Below are 21,943 nucleotides of genomic sequence, written 5' to 3'. Positions count from 1 at the left end.
AGATTAAAGCCAGGGAACATGCAGAGACTCAAGGAGGACCAGAGATTAGATCATAATTCAATTTTAGGTTTTAGATGTAGTTTTTAGAGAGAGAGGTTCTCTCCTATCTCTTAGGATTTAAGATTAGGATTCCTCTTAAAGGATTTGGGATTTATTATTATTTCAACTTACAATTCTTTTGAGCTCCAGGTTTAATATTCCTTTATTTTGACTTCTCTTATTTTTAATTATATATGTTGCCAATTTGGCTTAATGACATTCATGTTAGGATTTTCTTTAATTAAGATAATTTGAGGTATTTCAGACTTATGATTGTTTTCTCTAATTTATGTTATTGATGCTTGGACTCTATCCAAATTATTTTTATTCAAGTAGATTTTATTCCCTTTTGGCTTTGGTTGATTAATTGGTAACTCTTGAGTTGTCAAACTCAGCAGTGGTTGAAATTGGCAGATTCTAATTGATCTAGATCGCTCTAAAGCTAGTCTTCCCACAAGGATTGACTAGGACTTGAGGATCAAACTAATTAGTCCACTTGACTTTCCTTTGCTTTAGTAGAGGATAACTAAGTGGGATTAAAACCCAATTCTCATCACACCTGATAAGGATAACTAGGATAGGACTTTCAATTTCTCATATCTTGCCAAGAGTTTATTTTATATTATTTATTTATTTTTCTTGTCAATTAAATTACTTGTTCAACCCTTTTTAAAACCCCAAAATATACCCTTGCATAACCAATAATAAGAACACCTCCCTGCAATTCCTTGAGAAGACGACCCGAGGTTTAAATACTTCGGTTATCAATTTTATCAGGGGTTTGTTACTTGTGACAACCAAATGTTTGTACGAAGGGATTTTTTGTTGGTTTAGAATCTATACTTACAACGCGACTATATTTTTATAAAATTCTTTACTAGCGAAAATCCTAATGTCAATAACATTGATGAGTTCTTACGTGATAGATTTCGAGATAATACACAAGTTGACGGACAAAACATGGGGCCTAACGAATGTGCTAAAGAATTTTATAAATTGGTAGACGAGGCAAGCCAAGAACTATACCCCGGATGTAAAGGATTCACAAGATTATCCTTTACCATTCGTCTTTACTTGTTAAAATGCTTGCATGGTTGGAGTAATACGTCATTTACTTCTCTCTTGGAATTATTGAAAGAAGCAATGCCATATTTGAATATTCCTATTTTTTTGATAAAACCAAGAATATGGTGAAGAACTTGGGTCTTGACTACCAAAAGATCGATGCACGTCGCAATGACTGCATGTTGTATCAGAACGGGTATGAGAATGACTCATCTTGTCATGTCTATGGAACAGCCCGTTATATTGAGCATCATGAAGAAGAAGATGATGTTACCTCATCTAGAAAGCCTCGCAAAGTTGCTGCGAAAATTCTAAGGCATTTCCCTTTAATTCTCAGACTTCAACGGCTTTTTATGTGCACAAGAACTGTCAAAGCTATGTCTTGGCATCACAATGAGCATGTTAAAGACGGGTCCTTAAGGCATCCTGCCGATGGTGAATCTTGGAAAGCATTTGACAATCGATATGAAGATTTTGCAAAGGAGCCTCGTAATGTGAGACTTGGGTTAGCAAGCGACGGATTCAGTCCATTTGGAACTTTGAGCAGTACATACAATACATGGCCTGTTGTTCTGATGGTGTATAATCTACCCCCTTGGATGAGCATGGAGCCTGATTATTTTATGCTATCTTTACTCATTCCTGGACCACAATCACCAGAAAATGACATTGATGTCTATCTTCAACCGTTGATTGAAGAATTAAAAGAATTATGGGAGTCAGGTGTCGAAACATATGATTCGAATGAAAACAAAACATTTAACATGAGAGCATGCCTTTTGTGGACAATTAATGACTTCCCTGCGTATGCTATCTTATCTGGGTGGAGTACAAAGGGAAAATTGGCTTGTCCATGTTGTAATGATGAGACTTCTTCTATCTATCTGAAACATAGTCACAAGACTGTTTATATGGATCACCGAAGGTTTTTACCCATGAATCATCCATGGAGGCATAACAAAATATCTTTCAATGAAAAAACTGAACTCAGGTCTCCACCGTAGTTGTTAGAAGGTTCAACTGTATTTGATATATTGCAAGAGGTAGATAATTCTTTTGGGAAGAAGCAAAAGAGATCAAAGAATGGAATATCAAATTGAAAAAAACGGTCAATCTTTTTTTATTTACCATATTAGAAATCCAACATATTTAGACACAACCTTGATGTCATGCACATAGAGAAGAATATAATTGATAGCATAATTGGAACTCTTTTATATATTCCCGGAAAGACGAAAGATCATGCAGCTACTCATTTTGACCTTAAAGACATGGGTATCAGGAAAAACCTTCAACCAAAAGATACGAAGGATGAAAAAAAAACTAAGTTAGCAAAGGCATGCTTTTCAATGACTACAACAGAGAAAACAATCTTTTGTAGTGTGTTGAAAGTGGTAAAATTACCAGACGGTAGTGCTTCCAATATTGCTCGATGTGTGCATGAAACAGAAAAGAAGATTTCTGGTTACAAAACCCCTGATGCTCATTTCATGTTGCATTACTTGTTGCAAGTACCAATCAAGAGCATACTTACTGACCATGTTGCCATCGCTCTAGTTCGATTATGTTCATTTTTTCGCCGAATATGTCAGAAAGTAATTAGCCTAGATGAGATAGTTAACTTAGAAGCAGAGATTGCTGAGACATTATGCCAATTGGAGAGGATTTTTCTTCCTAGCTTTTTTGACATAATGGTGCACTTGCCTATTCATTTGGAAAATGAGGTGAGGTTAGGTGGTCCAGTTCAATATCGTTAGATGTACCCTGTTGAACGGTATATGTGCACACTAAAATCGTATGTTCGTAATAGAACTCGTCTAGAAGGATCTATTGCCAAAGGATATTTGGCGAATGAGTGTATTAATTTTTGCTCAAGATATTTGCATGAAGATGTTCAGACAAGATTTAATAGAATCTGTCGGAACAACGATGAGTGTGTTTCAGATGAGGCGCGAACTCCTAGTTTGTTTCCAAGCAAAGGATGTCCTCTTGGTAGAAGAATAGGAGATTTATTTATTTTAGATGAAAAATCAGAAATACAAGGTCATGCATACATCCTAAACAATTGTGATAAGATCAAAATCTACATGAGGTATTTTGTTCGATTCATTACCATTTATTAGATCTCAATCATCATATTTAACCTTACTAACAACTAAGACTATGAATATTTAATCTCTTCAGATAGCATGAGGAGGCAGTTAATGATAATAATCCACGAAGAACAAAGTGGGAGAAAGCCAAGGACCGCAGTCAACAATTTTCAGAATGGTTTAAAATTTATGCCATGAAAATGGATGTACCTGGTTGAGCAAAAGGGTTGGCTAGGGGTCCAAATCGAGTTGCAAAAAGATTTTCAGGTTATATTATCAATGGGTATAGGTTCCATACAAGGCACTGTGATGTGAGACGTAAAACTCAAAATAGTGATGTCACATTAGAGGCATTGACTCCTAGTTTTGCTAGTGTGAAAGATAAGAACCCAATTGAAGCAAAAGTAGCCTACTATAGTAGAATAGTTAATATGTTTGAGTTAGATTATTATGGCCAATTTAAGGTAGTCTTGTTTAAGTGTGAGTGGTATACAGTTGCAAAAGTCAATTTTGGTCTTTCATATGTGTAATTTCAATAAAAAATGCTACCAAGAAGAACCATTTGTGCTAACATCTCAAGTAAACTAATGATTTTATGTGCAAGACCCATATGTTAGGGACAAGCACTATGTTATGAAAACAATTCCAAGAGATTTATTTAGGGTAAGTGATGACCTTGAGTCTGATTCCCCCATAATATATGCAAGAGAGCCATGCGAACCTGAAGTGATTCCAAGTCTTCCAAATGATCATGGCAAAATTGATCTAGTGACGAATGATCTACGAGCAACTATTATAGATATGGATCAAAACATGTTTGTCAAACAATATTGTGAGGAAGACGAGGAAAGTGAATATGAGTACATGGAGGACCTTGACTCTGAAACATCTTGACAAGTTTTTTTGGTAGAATCCTAAACAACCAACTTTTCTTAGTTGTTTTGCTTAGTTAATTACTTACTTCAGTTGATTATGCTCATTTAATTATTATTTAATTAGCATTTTATTCATTGTTATTATTTTGTGTATGCAGAATGGAGAAAGGAGAGATCACTAAAAGAAAACGGATACTTACCTTAGGCCAAAAAATGAAAGGAAAAAGCCTAAAAAAAACAATTTCTTTGAGGTTACACAAGTGAAGTCAAGTGCTGAATTGCTAAAACAATACAATATTAAGAGAGAAAGGATCATGGCTGAAAATGAGAAGGTTAGCTTGCAAGCTCAAGCTCCAAAGGATCCAACAAGCAAACAACCTATCACAATAGTGGAGGATGCATTTAAAGAGCAAGTTAAGACTTTGAAGAAAACAAGGAAGGCTCAACCAATGACACTTTTTCAAGAATTCACGCATAATGGAAATGGGACAATGTTTGAAGTTGAAAAGAACTCTAAAACTAGGAATCAAAGGACTGCTGAACCTGATGCAATGGATCAAAATGACATAAATTCTGATGGTGACGGAAAAGATACAAGCAAGATGAGTGCAACTTCAAATAAAAAAGGAATGAGTCTTGACATGTATTTTAAGGTACATGGGATAAATTTGGAAGATGAAGAAGATGAGGAAGATGAAGAAAATGAGCTTGATGATAATGCAAATGATGCGGGTAGTGGAGGACAAACTAGTAATGAATGTACTTTTCTTGTTTAGTTTATTGTCTAATTAGAACTTATATTACTTCTCAATTAAATTATGTTATTTATTTGGACTTAGGCACAATAAAGAAGAAAACTTGTGGAAAAACTACATGCAAAAAGCTTCATGCCACAGATTTTAATGATCGACGGGAGGTGAAATTTTTTCAAGGACAGCCTATAGGTCCAACGAACGAGGTTGTATCTTACCTCAACCAACTATTGGGCACAATATTAGAAACCCTCGTTTTGTGACTTTGTTATATACTAGTTGGCATGGTGTGCCTAATAAACTCAAAGAGGACATGTGGGAGTATGCCAATGTATGTAAATATGGCATTATAGCTAATTTTTTGTTAATTTATTTGTCACATTATTTATGCTAACCATTGATATTCTAATGTGTTATGTTGCATAGCAAAAGTTCATTCTTCCCATAAGTTCAAAGCCATGGGTAATGCGGAGATTTTGTGGTGCATGGAAAAAATATGAAAAATAAAAAAAAGAGCATTTCGTGAAGTACAACACAAAGAAAGAAATGATAAAGAACCGACCATTAGAGATTCGTGAGGTTCAATTTCGCAAACTAATTCGATATTGGAGTCTTCTGGCCATCAAGGTAACATTGCCTTTTATTTCTTCCTATACCATCAAGCATACTATCATTGATTATTTATGTTCCTAAACTTAGGTGTTTTGAAGAAATTTGATTCTTCATTGATTCTTTATATTTAGGCTATTTCTGTTAAGAATACTGAAAATAGGTTGAAACAAACATGTCCTCACCGAATGGGATCCACAAATTTTGGAATAGTGCATAAGCAGCTGGTAATATAACTTATTCTATGTGCTTTCTCTTTTATATGTATTCATGGTGTAGTTGCCTAGTTAGTATGCTTCATGTAAACTTTTCTCTATGTACTCTAGCGCGACTCTAAAGAGAACAGTGAAGAAACATCAAGGGCTGAAGTTTTTATAGCAACTCGCACAAGTAAAAAATGAAAAGAAATTGATGCTAAAACACAAGCCACAATTGTGAGTTGTTTGTATTTGTATTTTGGATATGTACATTATGAATTCTGATGTGATTTCTATCTAAATTGAGTTAATGCGACTTTGAACCTTATTGGTTGTTGTTTTTTGATAGATTGAACTTCAGAACCGCTTAGAAGCAGGAGAAAATGAAGAGGATGCATTTGTATGAGTGTTAGGAAAGGACCAACCAGGTCGAGTTCGTTGTTATGGGGCTTCGATTACAAGAAGCTCTCTTAAAAAAGATGAGGAGATTCGCCACATAAAAGTTGAATATAACGCTAAGGTCTCATTATTATAGAAGAAGATGGATGGTGTATGTGGTTTATTAAAGGTATTAGTGCACCAATTCAACCCTGGAATGAGCGATGAAGAGGTAGCAGCTTTAGTTCAAGCTGCCCAAGATTCTCCTTTGGATACCTCAAGTAGCAAAGCAAGAAATACTCCTCGCTCCTCCGAATCAACTCACATTCCACACAAAGATGATGTAGGTAAAATTATAATATTTTTATTAATAAAAATGTTGGAATATAACCAAGTACTTCAATTTTGTTTGTTGTTGCTGAATTCGAACTTGGAAGGTTCTAATATGATTTTGAATAACTGTGACTGGTGGAAAGAGTTAAGTTTGTTAGAACTTGGAAGGTTCGAACTAGTTGCCACTGTTGTTCGTTTTGCATCTTCTTTTTCACTTGTTTCACTTATTGGTTCCTTCTATCTAAAAATTCTGAATGCACGATTCAAATTTCATAGTGTGTTGTGAAATGTTAGAGAGATATTAATAGTACTGGCTGATATCATCATATTGTGTAGGCGCATGATCAAAATTAAATTGCTGCCAGAGACCTTATGCCACATTCACATCTTTATTTTGTTAAAAATAAGTAATATATGTTTCAGTTTTAGTTTGTTAGGTTTCGGCTTGGCTCGACAATAGAATATCAAACATTGACTGAGGGAACATGAATGTTGTATCACGTTTTCATTAATGCTATAAATCAGATTTATTTATTGAACAATAAGCTATTTGTTAATAAGTTTGATATCAAATTTAAAGGAGATTTTGAGAATCCTTGTGCAGATTGGTGGATATATGTAGCAAAATTAAATCTGATTGTTAGAATGCTTTTTATGTTACAAAAATTAAGTTTGATGTCAAATCTGATTGTTAGAAAAATTAGTGGGCTGAAGTTTACTGCATCATCCATTTTTCATTTGTAGTTGTTCATTTGTGTTTTTTATTTTGCAGGGCACAGGTCAAAACAATTTAACTTGCAATGATACATGAAGTTTTATATCTTGGCATGAAGTACAAGAAGACTTTGATTAGGAATTCTAATTCATGTATTAGGAATTCATGAGTAGTTATGACTTTAACTTTTGGTATTTTGTTAGTGTATGTTGTTATGTGTATTCCTAATTCATGTATTAGGAATTCATGAGTAGTTATGACTTTCACTTTTGGTATTTTGTTAGTGTATGTTGTTATGTGATCACACACTTATTTTGGTGACAATTTTATGAAAGTTGGATTACTTGATTATTGGTCATTGACTAAATTATAAAATTATCTATGAATTCATGTAAGGTTTTATTTATGAAGATTAATTAAAAAGGAATTAGGTTACTGACCATCTTTTTTGCTACGCTTTAAAAACATGGTCATATGGCCATATCTCTGTCTATTGCCATGCTTAGAAAGCGTGGCCGTATCTAAGCTTTTGCGCCATGCTTTTTAAGCGTGGCCATATCTCCTCTATTACCACGTTTTCGCCACGCTTTACACGCGTGGCCATACCTCCCTTTTGCCACGCTTTAAAAGCGTGGCCGTATCTCCTCTTGTTGCCACACTTTTCAAGCGTGGCCGTATCTCCTCTATTACCACGCTTTCGCCACGCTTTATAAGCGTGGCCATATCTGCTCTTGTTGCCACGCTTTAAAAGCGTGGCCATACCTCCCCTTTTGCCACGATTTAAAAGCATGGCCATATCTTGTCTACTGCCATGCTTGTAAAAGCGTGGCCAGATCTGTCCTATCGCCACGCTTTAACAGTGTGGCCATATCTCTACCTATCGCCACGCTTTAAAAGCGTGGCCATATTTCCCACCTACAACCACGTTTTTACAAGTGGCAGTTTGTAAAAAAAGCGTGGCAAACAAAAAGCGTGGTAATAGGCTGAAAAAAGCGTGGCGATAGAGCAACCGCCACCCTTTTATAGGTCACCCTTTCAAAAGCGTGGCAGTAGCTCAAAAAGGTGGCGAAAAACTATCGCCACGCTTTTTTCAGCTTTTCGCCACGCTTTAAAAGCGTGGCAATAGACGTGTTTTCTTGTAATGATGCAAGGACGACGTTCTCATCCCCCTATAGATTTTCCTTTCAGCAATAGGTTCAGGAATCTTTGACGTGGAGCCACGACTAAGCATTAGAGCTTTATGTAAATATGTGTTCGTATTTCTTGTATTTGGTTTAGTCCTAGATTTTATTTTTCCCTCGCCGTTTATTGTTTTGATTTTTTTAGAGGGGCAAGACTTGTATTTGATAAATTTTGAATAAGTCTATGTATATAAAACTATGTGAATATATACTTCTGTGGTTAAGTGATTTAAAATAAAGTCTCATTTCGATTTTTTGAATAAAATTTCGGTTTGGATTCGAGAAGGTCCAATATTAAATAAAGATAGTATAAATAAAAAGGTTTAGGGTAAATAACGCCAGAATTTTTAGTACGATAATGAAAGTGCCAAAATATTGAAGACCTATAAATATTTGTTATCCATACCTATTTGATTAAGTTAATCACCTCTTTATTTTTGTACCATCGCTTCTGAAATCCTTTTTACTCTCTTTTTTTGCCACCCATGTTGAAAAAAATGGCCTTATGGTCTTGAACCCAAATCAAATAAGTATCCAAGTACAGTAGCTTTTTGATACTCATTTTTTCTTTATATATGTTAATCTGTTTTTGTCATTCTACTATTATTTTGTTCTTTTAAATGATACTATGTAATCAAGAGCTCCATTTTTAAAATTCATATTTTAACTATGCTCTCTTATTATGTTACGTTGCTTCTTTCATATTTTTAAATTTGTTAAATTTTTTCTTTATATTTTTTTATTAGTATGGCCATACATATTTTTTTATAAAGAGCATATACATGGCTTCTTCAATATTTGTTTCTTATCATTATTCCATTAATGTATTCAAATAATGCCATAACAATATAAGTATTTGTTTTATGCAATTCATAACACTCCTATTTTAGTTATTCTATTTATAATTTATACTATTATATAGTAATAACATCGTCATTTTTATTAATTATATACGAAGTTTATATATATATATATATATATATATATATATATATATATATAATCATTATTAAAAAGTATTTACACAAAAAAACATCATCTATGTTCAAAAACTATTTAAAAATATCTAAATAATTATATCCAAGATTAATATTTATACAATAAAATACGATATACACAAATTAAATGAATTTTAAAGAATAAATTTTAAAAATTCTAAAAAATATAAATTGAATAGAACGGTTACCTATCCTAGTATAATGTTAATATCAATTTAGCTAGTTTTTAAAAATATATTTTACTTCTATTATTTATGGATATAAATACTTATTTTGTCTTTTTATAAAGTCATTTAAAGCAATATATTATGGTTCATTAATGTCTGTAAAGACCAAATTTATTTGAGTCAATTGAGAACAATATTTAAGAGAGTGAGAGAGATTTTGGTTTCAGTCTCTCGTGATATTTGTGAGAGATTATTGCATTGAAGGGAAGCTTATTCTTAGGTTCGCTTGAATTTCTTCTCTTCCCTTCGCTATTGGTATTATTGCCATCTCACTTCTCTTCCCTTCAACTTGTTAATTTATTATCATTTATTTTAAGGGAAAAATTATGTTGATTATTTTATTTTAATTTTGACAATTTTTCGGGTGAGTTTGTTTAGTAAATACTAAAAACAAAAGTTAGAATATGCTTTCTGTTTCCAATATTTATTATATTTTTAAATATTTAATTTTTTTATATTTAATTTTATTTTTAATTTATTTAATATGTGTCAAAATTATTTTGAACGTTACAAAATTAAAAATATTTAAAAGTAATTTTTGACACAAATTAAAAATGTTAAAAACAAAATTAAATAAAATTAAACATTAAAAATATTTTTAAAAATTTGTAAATATTGAAAGGAAAAGTATGAGGAGCCAATGAAATATTTATACAATGTGTACAATAGAGGTTTATGGAGTATTAGAGATATAATTATTAGTGTTACATTTTACCATCAGCTGAAGCTTTTGGGATGAATGGTATCATGACATGGTATTAAAGCGTTAGATTTGAAAGGTCAAGAGTTCGATCCTTGATGAACCTAAAAATTAAATTAATTTTTCGAGAAGATGTTTATTATCCCTTGTACTCGGATGGTTATTCTAAATAGTATAAGAGATGTTCATTTCATAACTCAATAGCCATTGTACATATTGTACAAATAGTCCATTGTCTCCCTAGCGGGATCCATATTGAAAAACAAAAAGTATACTTTAACAAATAAAAATCAGCCGCTAAATTATACATATATTCAGTAGAATAAATAGCTATCAGAATAATTAAATACTTTACAGTAAAATAATGAAATCTGTTATGTCGGAATAATTTAACATATTTGCGTTTGAGGCAGGTGAATATAAAATAAGACCAATAATGTTGAAGAGAAACAATGGAAGTGAAATGGGTTACATGCAAATGTTGACAACAAGGTCACGCCACCGTTCTCCAATGAAGAAGCCAACAACAATGATTTTACTTCTTTGCATTTTTCTACTATCTGCTTATTATTATTTCATTCATCAGTTAATAATAAAAGGAACTTTGGTTTGTTACATCCCCTTTTCTTCATGTGGAAAGTGTGAGAAGTATCCTGATAGTTGTGATTATCTTCCACCACCTGCTATTGAAAGGAAATATACAAATGATGAGATTGCATCACATGTTGTTGTTAGGGATATTTTGAATGCACCTTGTCTTTCAAAAAATCCCAAAATTGCCTTCATGTTCTTGACCCCTGGTTCCTTGCCATTTGAGAGATTGTGGGATAAGTTTTTCCAAGTAAGATTTTTTTTTTTTTTAAACTACGTATTCTATTATGTCATTATTGTTTTTTTTTTATCAAAAATAGGAATATCCAAACCCGCAACCTTTTAGGTAAGTATAGAAAGACTATACAATTTGAGTTATAATTCATTGGCTATGGTATTATTATTGTTCCTAAGCAATTATTAATCGTTGAAATTCTAGTATATGTCTATAATTATCATGGTTAAGGTAGTTAAAAAATATTATTAAAATTAAAATCATTTTTTATATTTTAATAATATTTTTAACGATATTTTTAAAACATTATAGTCACTATAACTAACATAACATAAATATACTAAAATGATCCTTAATTAATAATTTTACTCTCTTATATATATGGTAGTAGATTATCGTTTTATGATAACGGGTAAACTACTAATGTAGTTTCTAAAATATTATGATCCCTTAAAAGAAGAAAAAGGCATGTGATCCCTTAAAAATAAAATGTATTTAATTAATTTGACAATATATTTTAAAATATAAAATGGCCATTTTCTCAAGCATTATTCTTATTTAAAGTACCATGCATAGGTTATTTCTGTTTTTTTCAAAGGTAAGACTAATTAAATTGTCATCATCATATATGTTTTGTGGGATAAATAATTAATGGTTTATTGTTTTACAAACAAAGTAATTTCCTGAAGTAATGTGTTGTGTATTTTGGAAGGGACATGAAGGGAAGTTCTCTGTTTATGTTCATTCATCCAAGACTAAACCACTTCGTATGAGCCGCTATTTTATTAATCAGGATATACCCAGTGATGAGGTGCATCCAATGTAACCTATAATTAAGATTTTTATAAAGATAAGCTTCTGATAATTGAAATTTAATTGCCTTACTTGTTGCAGGTGCATTGGGGCAATATTTCTATGTTTGATGCAGAGAGGAGACTGCTTGCAAATGCTCTACAAGATCCTCATAACCAACGCTTTGTTTTACTTTCTGACAGGTCAAATATAGCTTATCACACTTCCAATTCTCTTTCTCAAACACAAAATACAAAAACTTATTTATGTATGAAAATAGTATTGAAAAATTATCAAGTATTACAGAAATATTTTTAATCATTGGTTTTAATTATATATATTATAATAAAATTAAGAGTAAACTATATTTTTTTTCTAAAATTTAGTAAAAATTTTAAAAATATTCTTAAGTTTTATTCTGTTTTAATTTAATTTTTAAAATTTTCAATTTGTATCAACTTGAAAACTAATTCAGTAATAATACATGATAATTATATCTGATTTACTTGTATTAAATATTGTTCTTGTGAAATTATTACTAAATTAGTCTTTAACTTTTTTAAAAAATTAACTATTAAAAATATATTTTATACAAATAAAAAAATTTGAGATAAAATTAAAATAAATAAAAGTTAGAGATATTATGTAAACTTTTAATAAATTTTAAAGACGAAAAAAATATATATTATGCTAAAAATTAATGACTAAAATTTTATTAGAATATCTAACAACCTTCCAATAATTAGATACAGAATATTATACTTTTTAAATGGGAATAAAAATCTTTTACTTCTATCTCCCCATGTTTATATTTTTACATTGAGTTCAAGATTTAAAATTTAGGCGAAATCTGATTCTTATTTCTTGAGGGCTCTGATACTTTTAACATGGGTATTGCAGCTGTATACCACTGCACAGTTTTGGCTATATTTATGACTACTTGATCAATACAAATGTCAGCTTTGTAGAGTGGTATGTATTCCTTTTTCATTCTTCGGGTTCAAATATATTTGCGCTCCTTCCTCTTTAATTTGTTATAAATAATTTGGTTCCTTTCATACATTAGCTTTGAGGACATTGGTCCTCAAGGCAATGGTAGGTATTCACGACACATGCTACCTGAAATTCAGATGAAGGACTTTAGAAAGGGTGGACAGGTATATGTAAATTTTTAACTACGTAGTATATACTAAAAATTAATTATTAAATTATTTTTTTATAAAATATATTAAAATATAAAATATATATTAAAATAGATAAAATAATATATATTTATATATAAATATATTATAAGTAATTTTTATTAGTACGTATATGATATGATTGGTATATTTTTTGTGTTAAAAAAATATAGAGTAAAATATATTTTTTCTCATATTTATGTGTTTTTTTAAATATTTCTAATTTTTAATTTTATTTAGTTTTATTTCTAATATTTTTTATTTACGTCAAAATTGTTCTTAAATATTAACTTCATCTAAAATATTATAGATAAAATAAAAATTAGTTAAAAGTAGTTTTGATACAAATAAAAAATATTAGCAACAAAATTAAAAATTCAAAAATATTAAAAACAAAAATAAAAAAAACGTTATAATATTTTAAAAAAATTACAAATATTAAGAATCAAATATATACTTTATCCAAAAAAATATACTGTAGCTACTTAATTACTTGCTTGGAATATTCAATATTTGATAGAAACGTGTGTATTGATGTGGCTGGTTATGCGTGCAGTGGTTTACTTTGAAGCGGCAACATGCTCTTGTAGTTATCGCTGACAACCTCTATTACTCGAAGTTTCGAGCTTACTGTAAGGTGTAGTTTCTGAATTCAGCATTGTTGTTGTCATAAGAGAGTATACTTAATCAAGATGAAAACTTATATGCATTTATTTTTAATTTATGTGAAGTTAATATTGAGAATTTAGATAATAAATTAGTTAAATCTGTTGAATTATCTAACATTTCTCAAATACAAACTTTATATGAAAATAACTATCTATGAATTTCTGTCATTAATCAATTTTCTTAAGTGTTGTTGCATTTAAACATCTAAAGTTGTTTTATGTTTGATCTTTTCTCTGTAATATACGGTGTAGTTTTTGTTTTCCTACAGATCAGAGATAGAGATTTCTTTGATTCATTGGAAAAAAATTGTAGTTTCAACTCTTATTAAAAATAGGATTAAAATATTTATTATGTTGAAAAGCCTACTTTAGCATTGACTTCTATTTTAACATGTTGTCTAAGTAATTTATATATATAATGTGAATATTCTTGAAAATGCAGCTTGGGTTTGAAGGGAAATATTGCATAGTAGATGAGCAGTACTTACCTACCTTATTCAATGTAAGATTTTTTTTCCTTTTTTAAGAATTTAATGTAAGTATTTTAAAAGTAGTACTATTTATTTTTAACAATTTTCTGTGAGCTGATTGGCTTAAATCTTTATAGATTGTTGATCCTGGTGGAATTGCAAATTGGTCAGTAACACATGTTGATTGGTCCAAAAGAGGCTGGCATCCCAAGACATATGGGGTTGAGGATGTTACATACCAGCTCTTGAACAATATATCGGTTAGTCCTAAGTGAAAATGTCATCTTATTTTTTATACATCTAAAAAATCTATTTTTAATTAAAAAAATGGATTGAAAATGAGGTAATATCTAATTTAGTCTCTAAAATTTTTAATGTTGATTAGAATAGTCCTTCACTTTTAAAAATGACCAAATTTGTTTTTGAATTTATAAATTATGAGTCTTTATTGTCAATAATTCAATTGCGGTTAACATAGTGTCAATATGAAGTATTATAATGCCAGCATAGCATCTCTAATATGAAACTATAACGCTTCATGTTAGTATTTTGATGCATCAGTTAAATTAGAGACAACGTAATGGAAATTCGCAATTTGTAAATTTAGAGATGAATTTGGTCATTTCTAAAAGTTAAGAACTATTTTGATGAGCACGGTAATAAATTTCAGAAATTAAACTTAATATTATCTCGATTAAATACATTATTAAAAACAAACAGCATAATTTACTTAATTTATTATAAATGTTTATGCAAGCTTTTTGAGAAAATTGCAAGTGTTTGTCAAATTGACATATTTTGAAGCTTATATATATCATTTTATTAGCAACTCTTTGAAGCTATTACCACTCTTTCTATTTGCACAATGCAGTCCGTTGATGTCAGCATGCACGTTACCAGCAACATGAAGGTATATATATATATTAATAAAATGCACTCATTCATTATATTGTTGATGAAATTAACAAATTGTGATCTCATTCTCATGTATGTTTTACGTTGTTGTTACTACAGAAAGAAATTAAAAGACAGCCTTGCTTATGGAATGGAATTCAGAGGCCATGTTACTTGTTTGCTAGGAAATTCACTCCTCAAACAATAGACAAGTTGTTGCACATCTTTTCCAATTATTCAATCAACTGAAACACCATCATCATCTCATCATAAGAGTCAGCACTACTTCGTCAATAATACCAAATAATTACCTTACCTTCTTTATAGATGAGTGATTTCGCATCTAATTCTAAGGTCGAATTTGGGCCTCCGTCTTGATCTATCATATGACATACATCAAAGTTGTGTTAATTCAAATATTTAAAATACTTACAGCCATCAAATCAGCTAGTATGTATTATTACGTATTAAATCAGCTGAAGTTTAATATAAACTTAACATAATTGTTGAAACATTATGTTAGACTCTATTATACTAACCAAGTCTATAGATATATTAGGAGAGGTAAGTATTAGAAGACTGATATTGTCACTGATGAATTCGATAAAGATTTTTTTTATGTAATTTGTCGAAATTATCTTCTATTTTCATTATTTATTTTATTTTACATTTTGATTATGGAAAAAGACTTTTAAAAGGTTGAAAATAATCTAAACAATACAATACATTATAGAAGTGACATTATCAAATAATAATAATAATAATAATAATAATTTATTATTATTATTATTATTATTGGAAAAATAAAGCCTAGTAGTGCCAAAGATTTGAAATTAAGCAAAAATATTATTCGTATACTATAATTAGTCACTAATGCATTTGTATATAAATATATGTATGATTTAATTTATTTTTAATGTGTATTTATATTTCAACATATATTTTATCCTGATAATTAACTTTAGTAGTTAATTTTGGTGTATATATAGCATAGTCAAAAATTGAAAGACTAGTAAAATCTTTCTTCTTAGGTCAATAGCAAAGTATTAGTATATACTATGATCAGTTTTACTAGGTAAACAATGAGGGTGCGAATAACGTAAATAATGGACTGTTGCACTCCAAGTCCACTAAAACGAAAAACATTCTACCCCATTTATCCATCACAATCCTAGCCTCTCACCTTCCACTTTTCTCTTCTTTTACCATAGCTGCTTCATTCCCCTTCCCTATCGTGCCGTCACCAACGCACCTCACCACCGTTGTCACCTTCTGAAGAAGCAAGGCACTGCACGTCACTGCACCTTCTTCTATCATGCGTTGCGCCGCCCTTGTGCTCCTTGCAATCGACGCCGCCGCTGCACCTTATTTTTTCCTGCGTTGCGCCCCCTACTCTGGATGCTACCGATGCACCTTCTTCTTCTTGCCGCCCCTGTTCTCCTTGCAAGAAAAGCTGCCACTACGCGACTTCTTCTCCCCTCTGTGACGTCACACCATCGCAGAGCCAGAGGCCTTGTTCCACTACTACTTTAATGTTACCCCTTTGCTTTTGCTTCTACGCCGCTGCGTCGTGTCTTCACCAGGCAACTTTCATTGCGTGCCGCTTTGCTTCATTCACCCAAATGGTATAATCCAAATAAACATCCATATCTTAATGAAAAGAATCATCCACATATATAGTAAAATTAACATCCTGTGGAGCATATGCATGCAGAATCAAGCAAATCAAGTAAAATACTAATGGTATACCCAAATAAACATCCACTTTAGAATGAAAAGAACCATCTACATACATAGTAAAATGAAACATCTGACTTAGTTGATAAGAAACAAGTAACAAGAAAGCAGCTGCGGGGGGCACCAGGGTCGCGATACAACGGCGGCAGCAGTGGCACAGGGTTGCTAGAGAGCGATTGCGAAAAAAATAAGAAAGGATTCAAAATTATGATTAAACCTAATTAATTAAAAATTTAATTTTTAAAATTAAAATTAACTTTTTTTAACCTATTATTTACGTTGTTCAAAAAAAGCGTTGTTCTCCTATACTTTCTTATATACTATATAGTAATGTAGTGTGGTAAAAAGCCTCTAAAATAAAATTAGTTGGATAAAACTTTTTGGAAAGGTGCTTGTAAGCTTCTTATTTTACGTTGAAAAATAAAAAAGACAATGTCTTTGTGTTTATAACTTTTAAAAAATAGAAATACTTTTAAAAGCGTCTAATGTGGAGCTTTTCAAATATAACTTGTGCTTATCAATTTTTTTTTAACCAAAGTAGAATTTTCATTCATTAATGAAAATAAGTACAAAAAGTCCATTAAAAACACACATAAAACAAACATATTGAATAAAGAAAAGAAAAGGAAAAGAAATCATAGCATGCATGTATGGAGAAGGAACTCTTTATTTAATTCAACTGTTTCTCTCCACACAAATTCAAGAGTAGCTTCCGTTTTCTCAAAAATTCATTTGTTTCTTGCAGTCCAAATTTGCCAAATAAAAAATGCAATTAAATTTTTTCGATTTCGATTATGAGTCCATCCATTCATCCCCTTACTTACCTCCAACCACTAGACTCTAAAAATTTCCATCTTCTTCTTCTCTAAATATGGTTTGAACTCCTGCTAATTGTCATATTTGCTTTGAGTGTGAGCAAGCTACAAAGAAGTGCATGATGGATTATTGATTTTTATTGCAGTACGAACATATATTGAAAATTGCTGCAATTCTTCTTTTTAATTTTTGTTGAACTGGAAGACTACCGGAATAGCTTTCCATAGAGTCATATAGGCCTTTGTTCTTGAACCGGTCGTCTAGCAACTCAACTAAAGGATGAAACATCTGGAAGGCAGTTTTATATCCCGAGCTAACGATTAAGTCCCCTTCTTTTCCTGCTCCAGATCAGTTTGTCACCTTCATGAATTTGAATTTTGCAAATGACTTGTGAAATCTCTAATGAAAAACTGTTGCCAATCATTTTTGTGTTCCATTCTCCAATTTCTGTCATAAGTTGCGAAACCCATATTAGATTTGGTTGAAATTGGATGTTTTCACTAGCTAACATTGGTCTTTGTTTATCCACCCAATTTTTCTCCCAGATATCAACAGAGCTTCTCCTTCCAATTCGCCAGCAAACTCTTTTTTCAAGAATTTCTCTTCCTTCAAACAGGCTTCACTAGGCCTATGATAGATTACTCCCCACCCCTGTCTTCAAAAAATTTGATTGTGCAAAATATATGCTTTTGAAAACTTTATTAATTAAAGCAATAGGTTTAGTGATGAATCTCCATCCTTGCTTGCCCAGCATTGAAAGATTAAGCTCTTTGAGATCTTTAAAGCCCATTTTTCCTTGATTTTTTGGTCTACACAAGGTGTTCCAACTGATCCATTGCATCCTTCTTTCATTTTGTCTCTGTCCCCACTAGAATTACATTAGCTATCTCTAAATGTCTTCTATGAATTTTTCAGGTAGTTTGAAATAGTCCAAGGTGTAAATAGGGATGGCTGCTCCAACCGTCTTAATCAGAATTTCTCGTCCACTCATCGGCAATAATGACCTCTTCTACTGCTATAATTTCTTTGCGACTTTCTCTTTGACATAAGTAAAAGTTGATGTTTTGGATCTCTGCACTATTGTAGGAAGGCCCAAGTACTTATCCTGTGCTCTAACATTTGGCACTTGGAGTAAATATGCCAGACGGTTCCTCTCTTGTTGTGGAGTAATGCAACTAAAGAAGACAGCTGACTTTCTCAAGTTAAACTGCTGGCCACTTAGTCCTCCATATTTCTGTAGAATACTCAAAACATTTTGACATGAGGTAGGATTTGATTTTGTAAAGATAATAAAGTCATCAGTAAAAAATAAATGACTAATAGAAGGGCAACCCCTGTTAAGTCTCAAACCAATCAACCCATTATTCTATTCTCTTTTGTGAAGCAAATGGCTAAGGCCATCTGCACAAAGAATGAGTAGGTAGGGAGAAAGAATTTCAATATGGCAGAGACATCTTATAGGTTTAAACAAATTCTTTAGTTGTTCATCCACAATAATAGAATAGGAAACATTAGTTACACACTTCTTAAGCTAATTAATCCACCAATTACAAAAACTCAATTGTTCCATCACCTTCTATAAAAACTCCAGTCCACCCTATCATACGCTTTACCCATGTCCAATTTAAATGCCATATCCAATCCCCATTCTTTTTATTCTTTAGATAGTGTATGTATTCATGAGCAATTAATACATTATCACTAATGAGTCTACCCTTATTGACAGTTCTTTGATTGTCACTGATCATTTTATTCATAATAAACTACATACGATGTACCAATATCTTCAAAATAATCTTGTAAAACATCGAGCTAAGACTTATCGGTTGAACCTGGACCATAGTCGAAGCATTAGGGGTTTTTGGAATCAAACAAATATGAGAATGGTTGAATGATTTGAGCATTCTGCCACTTGAAAAAAAACTCATCACTACCTTCATTGTATCTTCTTTGATAGTATTTCAAAAAATTTAAAAAAATTGTGTCGTGAAACCATCATCTCCTAGAGATGAAAATGAATTCATTGAAAAAATAACTTTCTTCACTTTGGCCTCAGTTACTACCCTAGTAAGCATCCAGTTATTCTGTCCTATTATTTTTTCTCATAGTAGATATAACATTTGTAGGGTCCTCCACGACATCTGAATGAAATATAGATTCAAAATACCTCTGGGCAACATTATGAATTCCTTTCGAATCTAAATGCAAAACTCTATCTTCATCTTTTAGGTTCTAAATTTTATTATATCTATTTCTAATATGTGCTTTTGAATGGTAAAATATTGTATTTTGATCTCCATAGTTGAGTCATTGAACTTTTACTTTTTCACACTAGGAGCTTTCTTCTTTTAAGTATGCTTCTGCCAATTCCTCCTCCAGCACCATGATCTGACTTTTGTCTGCTTGAGCACCTTTTTTTTTCTTCTTTAAGGTGTTGTTTGGTATGATTGACTTTGTCAAAGAGTTATTGCCTTTTATTTTTTGCCATTCCACCAATTGGTGTTTGCATCTTTTCAGTTTGGAGAACAATTGGAACATTGGAGACCCTTGTACACCTACTTTCCACCCATCTCGGACAATCTGCCCTACTTCTTCTTCCTCACACCTCCTCTCTTGGAACCTGAAATGCCTTTTTATTTTTCGATGCTCCTCCTTTATGATTAACATGATATGTCTATGATCGGATCTTTGATCATTTAAATGGATGACAACAACTCTGGCGAAGGCTTCCAGCTAGCTTGGGGTGGCTAAACATTTGTCCGACTATTCTCTGACTAAACTTTCTCCATGTTGTCGATTATTCTAAGTAAATCTACATCCTTTAAATTCCATATCCACCATTCCTCCCATGTTTATGAAATTACTAAATTATTCAATAGGCAATCTTATTTTCATTTGCCCACCTTCATTTTCATGGTACGCTGTTATAGCGTTAAAGTCTCCTAAAACCACACATAGTTACCTTCCAAGGTTGTCAATAGATTTAACAGCTCCTCATATTGTTAGTTTCACTGTCCTTCATCACCATAGAAGTGTATCCCAACCATATTTCACACCTTCCCTCCTACCCAATCCTTCCACCTCTAATGAATAAAGTAGTTTTCATACCTCTGCAACTATGTCGGCATTATTCTTCCAAGCTAATACTAAGCCTCTCACATTTTCTTGTGGTTCCACACAATGCATAAATTAAAAATCCCATTTCTTACAATGACTAGTCACCAACAAGTAATTGTTTTTAGTTTCGCATAGAAACAAAATCTCAAAAAAATGAGATCTTTGGATCTCTTGTATGTTGTAAACTGTTAGAGAATTTTTTAAACTCTGACAGTTTCACATCACTGTCTTCATGTGCCTTAGGGTGCCTTATTTGGATTGGCATCCTCTATCCATTTTAGCTAACTCTCATGTTTATTGGATTGTTTCTTCAGCTTTGCTTCTTCTTTCACACCAGTATTTTTTCTTTTTTCACCACTCAATTTACTACTACTTCCCTCTCCTGACTTCCTCGCTAGATGTTTCATTTTCATCGTTCTACGTTTCTGATTTTTTTTCATTGAATTTTTTACCAATATGAAAATCAGGGCTTGCTGCAACTTCTAGATCTATCACCGCCTGTATTATACTTTTTTTGGGATTGGTGGAGCCACAATTTTCTTGTTGGTTGCTTCATTCAATTCAATAGTACGCTCTCCCAAAATCTGACTTTCATTAGAACCCTCCTATCCTCCACTTCCCATTTCTCCTGCACCTACTATTCAGCCAGTTGATAAGCGTTATTCAACTTCTTCTCTTCCTTTACTCTCCTGCAAAGATAAATTAGCAAACTCTTTTAATAGATTGACTGGTGTAGGTCTATAAGACTTTTCTTTCAAGCTAGTCTCAATTATTGGCCTATTAGAATTTGAGTTCTCCTTTTGACCCATTATTCTCTAGCCCATTTGTTCTACTTTCAGCTAGCTCCTACCTTTCTTCCATAACCACCCCCTCCACCGAATCCTCTAAAAACTTCCGACAACTCCTTACTTCGTGGCTTAAATGTGCATAATAATTGCTCTGGAATCTCCCATAATTGTACCCATATCGGAACCAGAAATGTCATTGTGTTCTGTACCAAAGTCTTCAGACCATCTCTTCAGATTAATCAAATAATTCTTAAATAACCAGAGAACTCTTCTTTCAATGCTTAATAATTCAGTTTTTTTTTTCAAAGAAGAATTGAAAGACATTCTTCCCTAAATCCAGTACCTTAAAACTCTCTTGATGAGACCATATTACTCTCATTGCTCCTTTAATTATACCCTCACAATGGCTTATTAGCTGGAACTCTAACTACTAAACTCTTGGCACAAATTTTTTAAACTCTCCTCTACTTTTTTTTCATTAAAAAAGTTAAC

General features: G+C 31.8%; 1 protein-coding gene and 1 long non-coding RNA gene across 2 annotated transcripts; both read left to right on the top strand.

The window, feature by feature from the left end:
• Positions 1-10,625: 10,625 nt before the first annotated feature.
• LOC112794269 (glycosyltransferase BC10) lies at positions 10,626-15,379 on the top strand. Its single transcript, XM_025836362.3, has 10 exons — positions 10,626-11,003; positions 11,701-11,799; positions 11,883-11,983; positions 12,681-12,752; positions 12,847-12,937; positions 13,518-13,598; positions 14,072-14,131; positions 14,237-14,359; positions 14,971-15,009; positions 15,114-15,379. Exons 1-10 carry the CDS (start codon positions 10,626-10,628, stop codon positions 15,240-15,242), a joined length of 1,173 nt encoding a protein of 390 aa, XP_025692147.2. The 3' UTR covers positions 15,243-15,379.
• Positions 15,380-17,352: 1,973 nt separating this feature from the next.
• LOC140184424 (uncharacterized) lies at positions 17,353-18,895 on the top strand. The gene is made up of 2 exons (XR_011881058.1): positions 17,353-18,364; positions 18,462-18,895. It is a non-coding gene; the product is annotated as an uncharacterized lncRNA (long non-coding RNA).
• Positions 18,896-21,943: the final 3,048 nt, after the last annotated feature.

The sequence above is a fragment of the Arachis hypogaea genome, chromosome 4 (assembly GCF_003086295.3).
Source record: "Arachis hypogaea cultivar Tifrunner chromosome 4, arahy.Tifrunner.gnm2.J5K5, whole genome shotgun sequence".
In the NCBI taxonomy this organism is placed as follows: Eukaryota; Viridiplantae; Streptophyta; class Magnoliopsida; order Fabales; family Fabaceae; genus Arachis; species Arachis hypogaea.
Note: the sequence above shows the minus strand (reverse complement) of the source record. Positions and strands in the feature narration are given on the sequence as shown.

Bases quoted from the DNA above. Each gene is read 5' to 3' on its own strand.
- LOC112794269 (XM_025836362.3), top strand. From the start codon at position 10,626: ATGGGTTACATGCAAATGTTGACAACAAGGTCACGCCACCGTTCTCCA. The intron at 11,984-12,680 runs GTCAAATATAGC...TGGGTATTGCAG, and splicing joins TTTGTTTTACTTTCTGACAG to CTGTATACCACTGCACAGTT. The intron at 15,010-15,113 runs GTATATATATAT...TTGTTACTACAG, and splicing joins ACGTTACCAGCAACATGAAG to AAAGAAATTAAAAGACAGCC.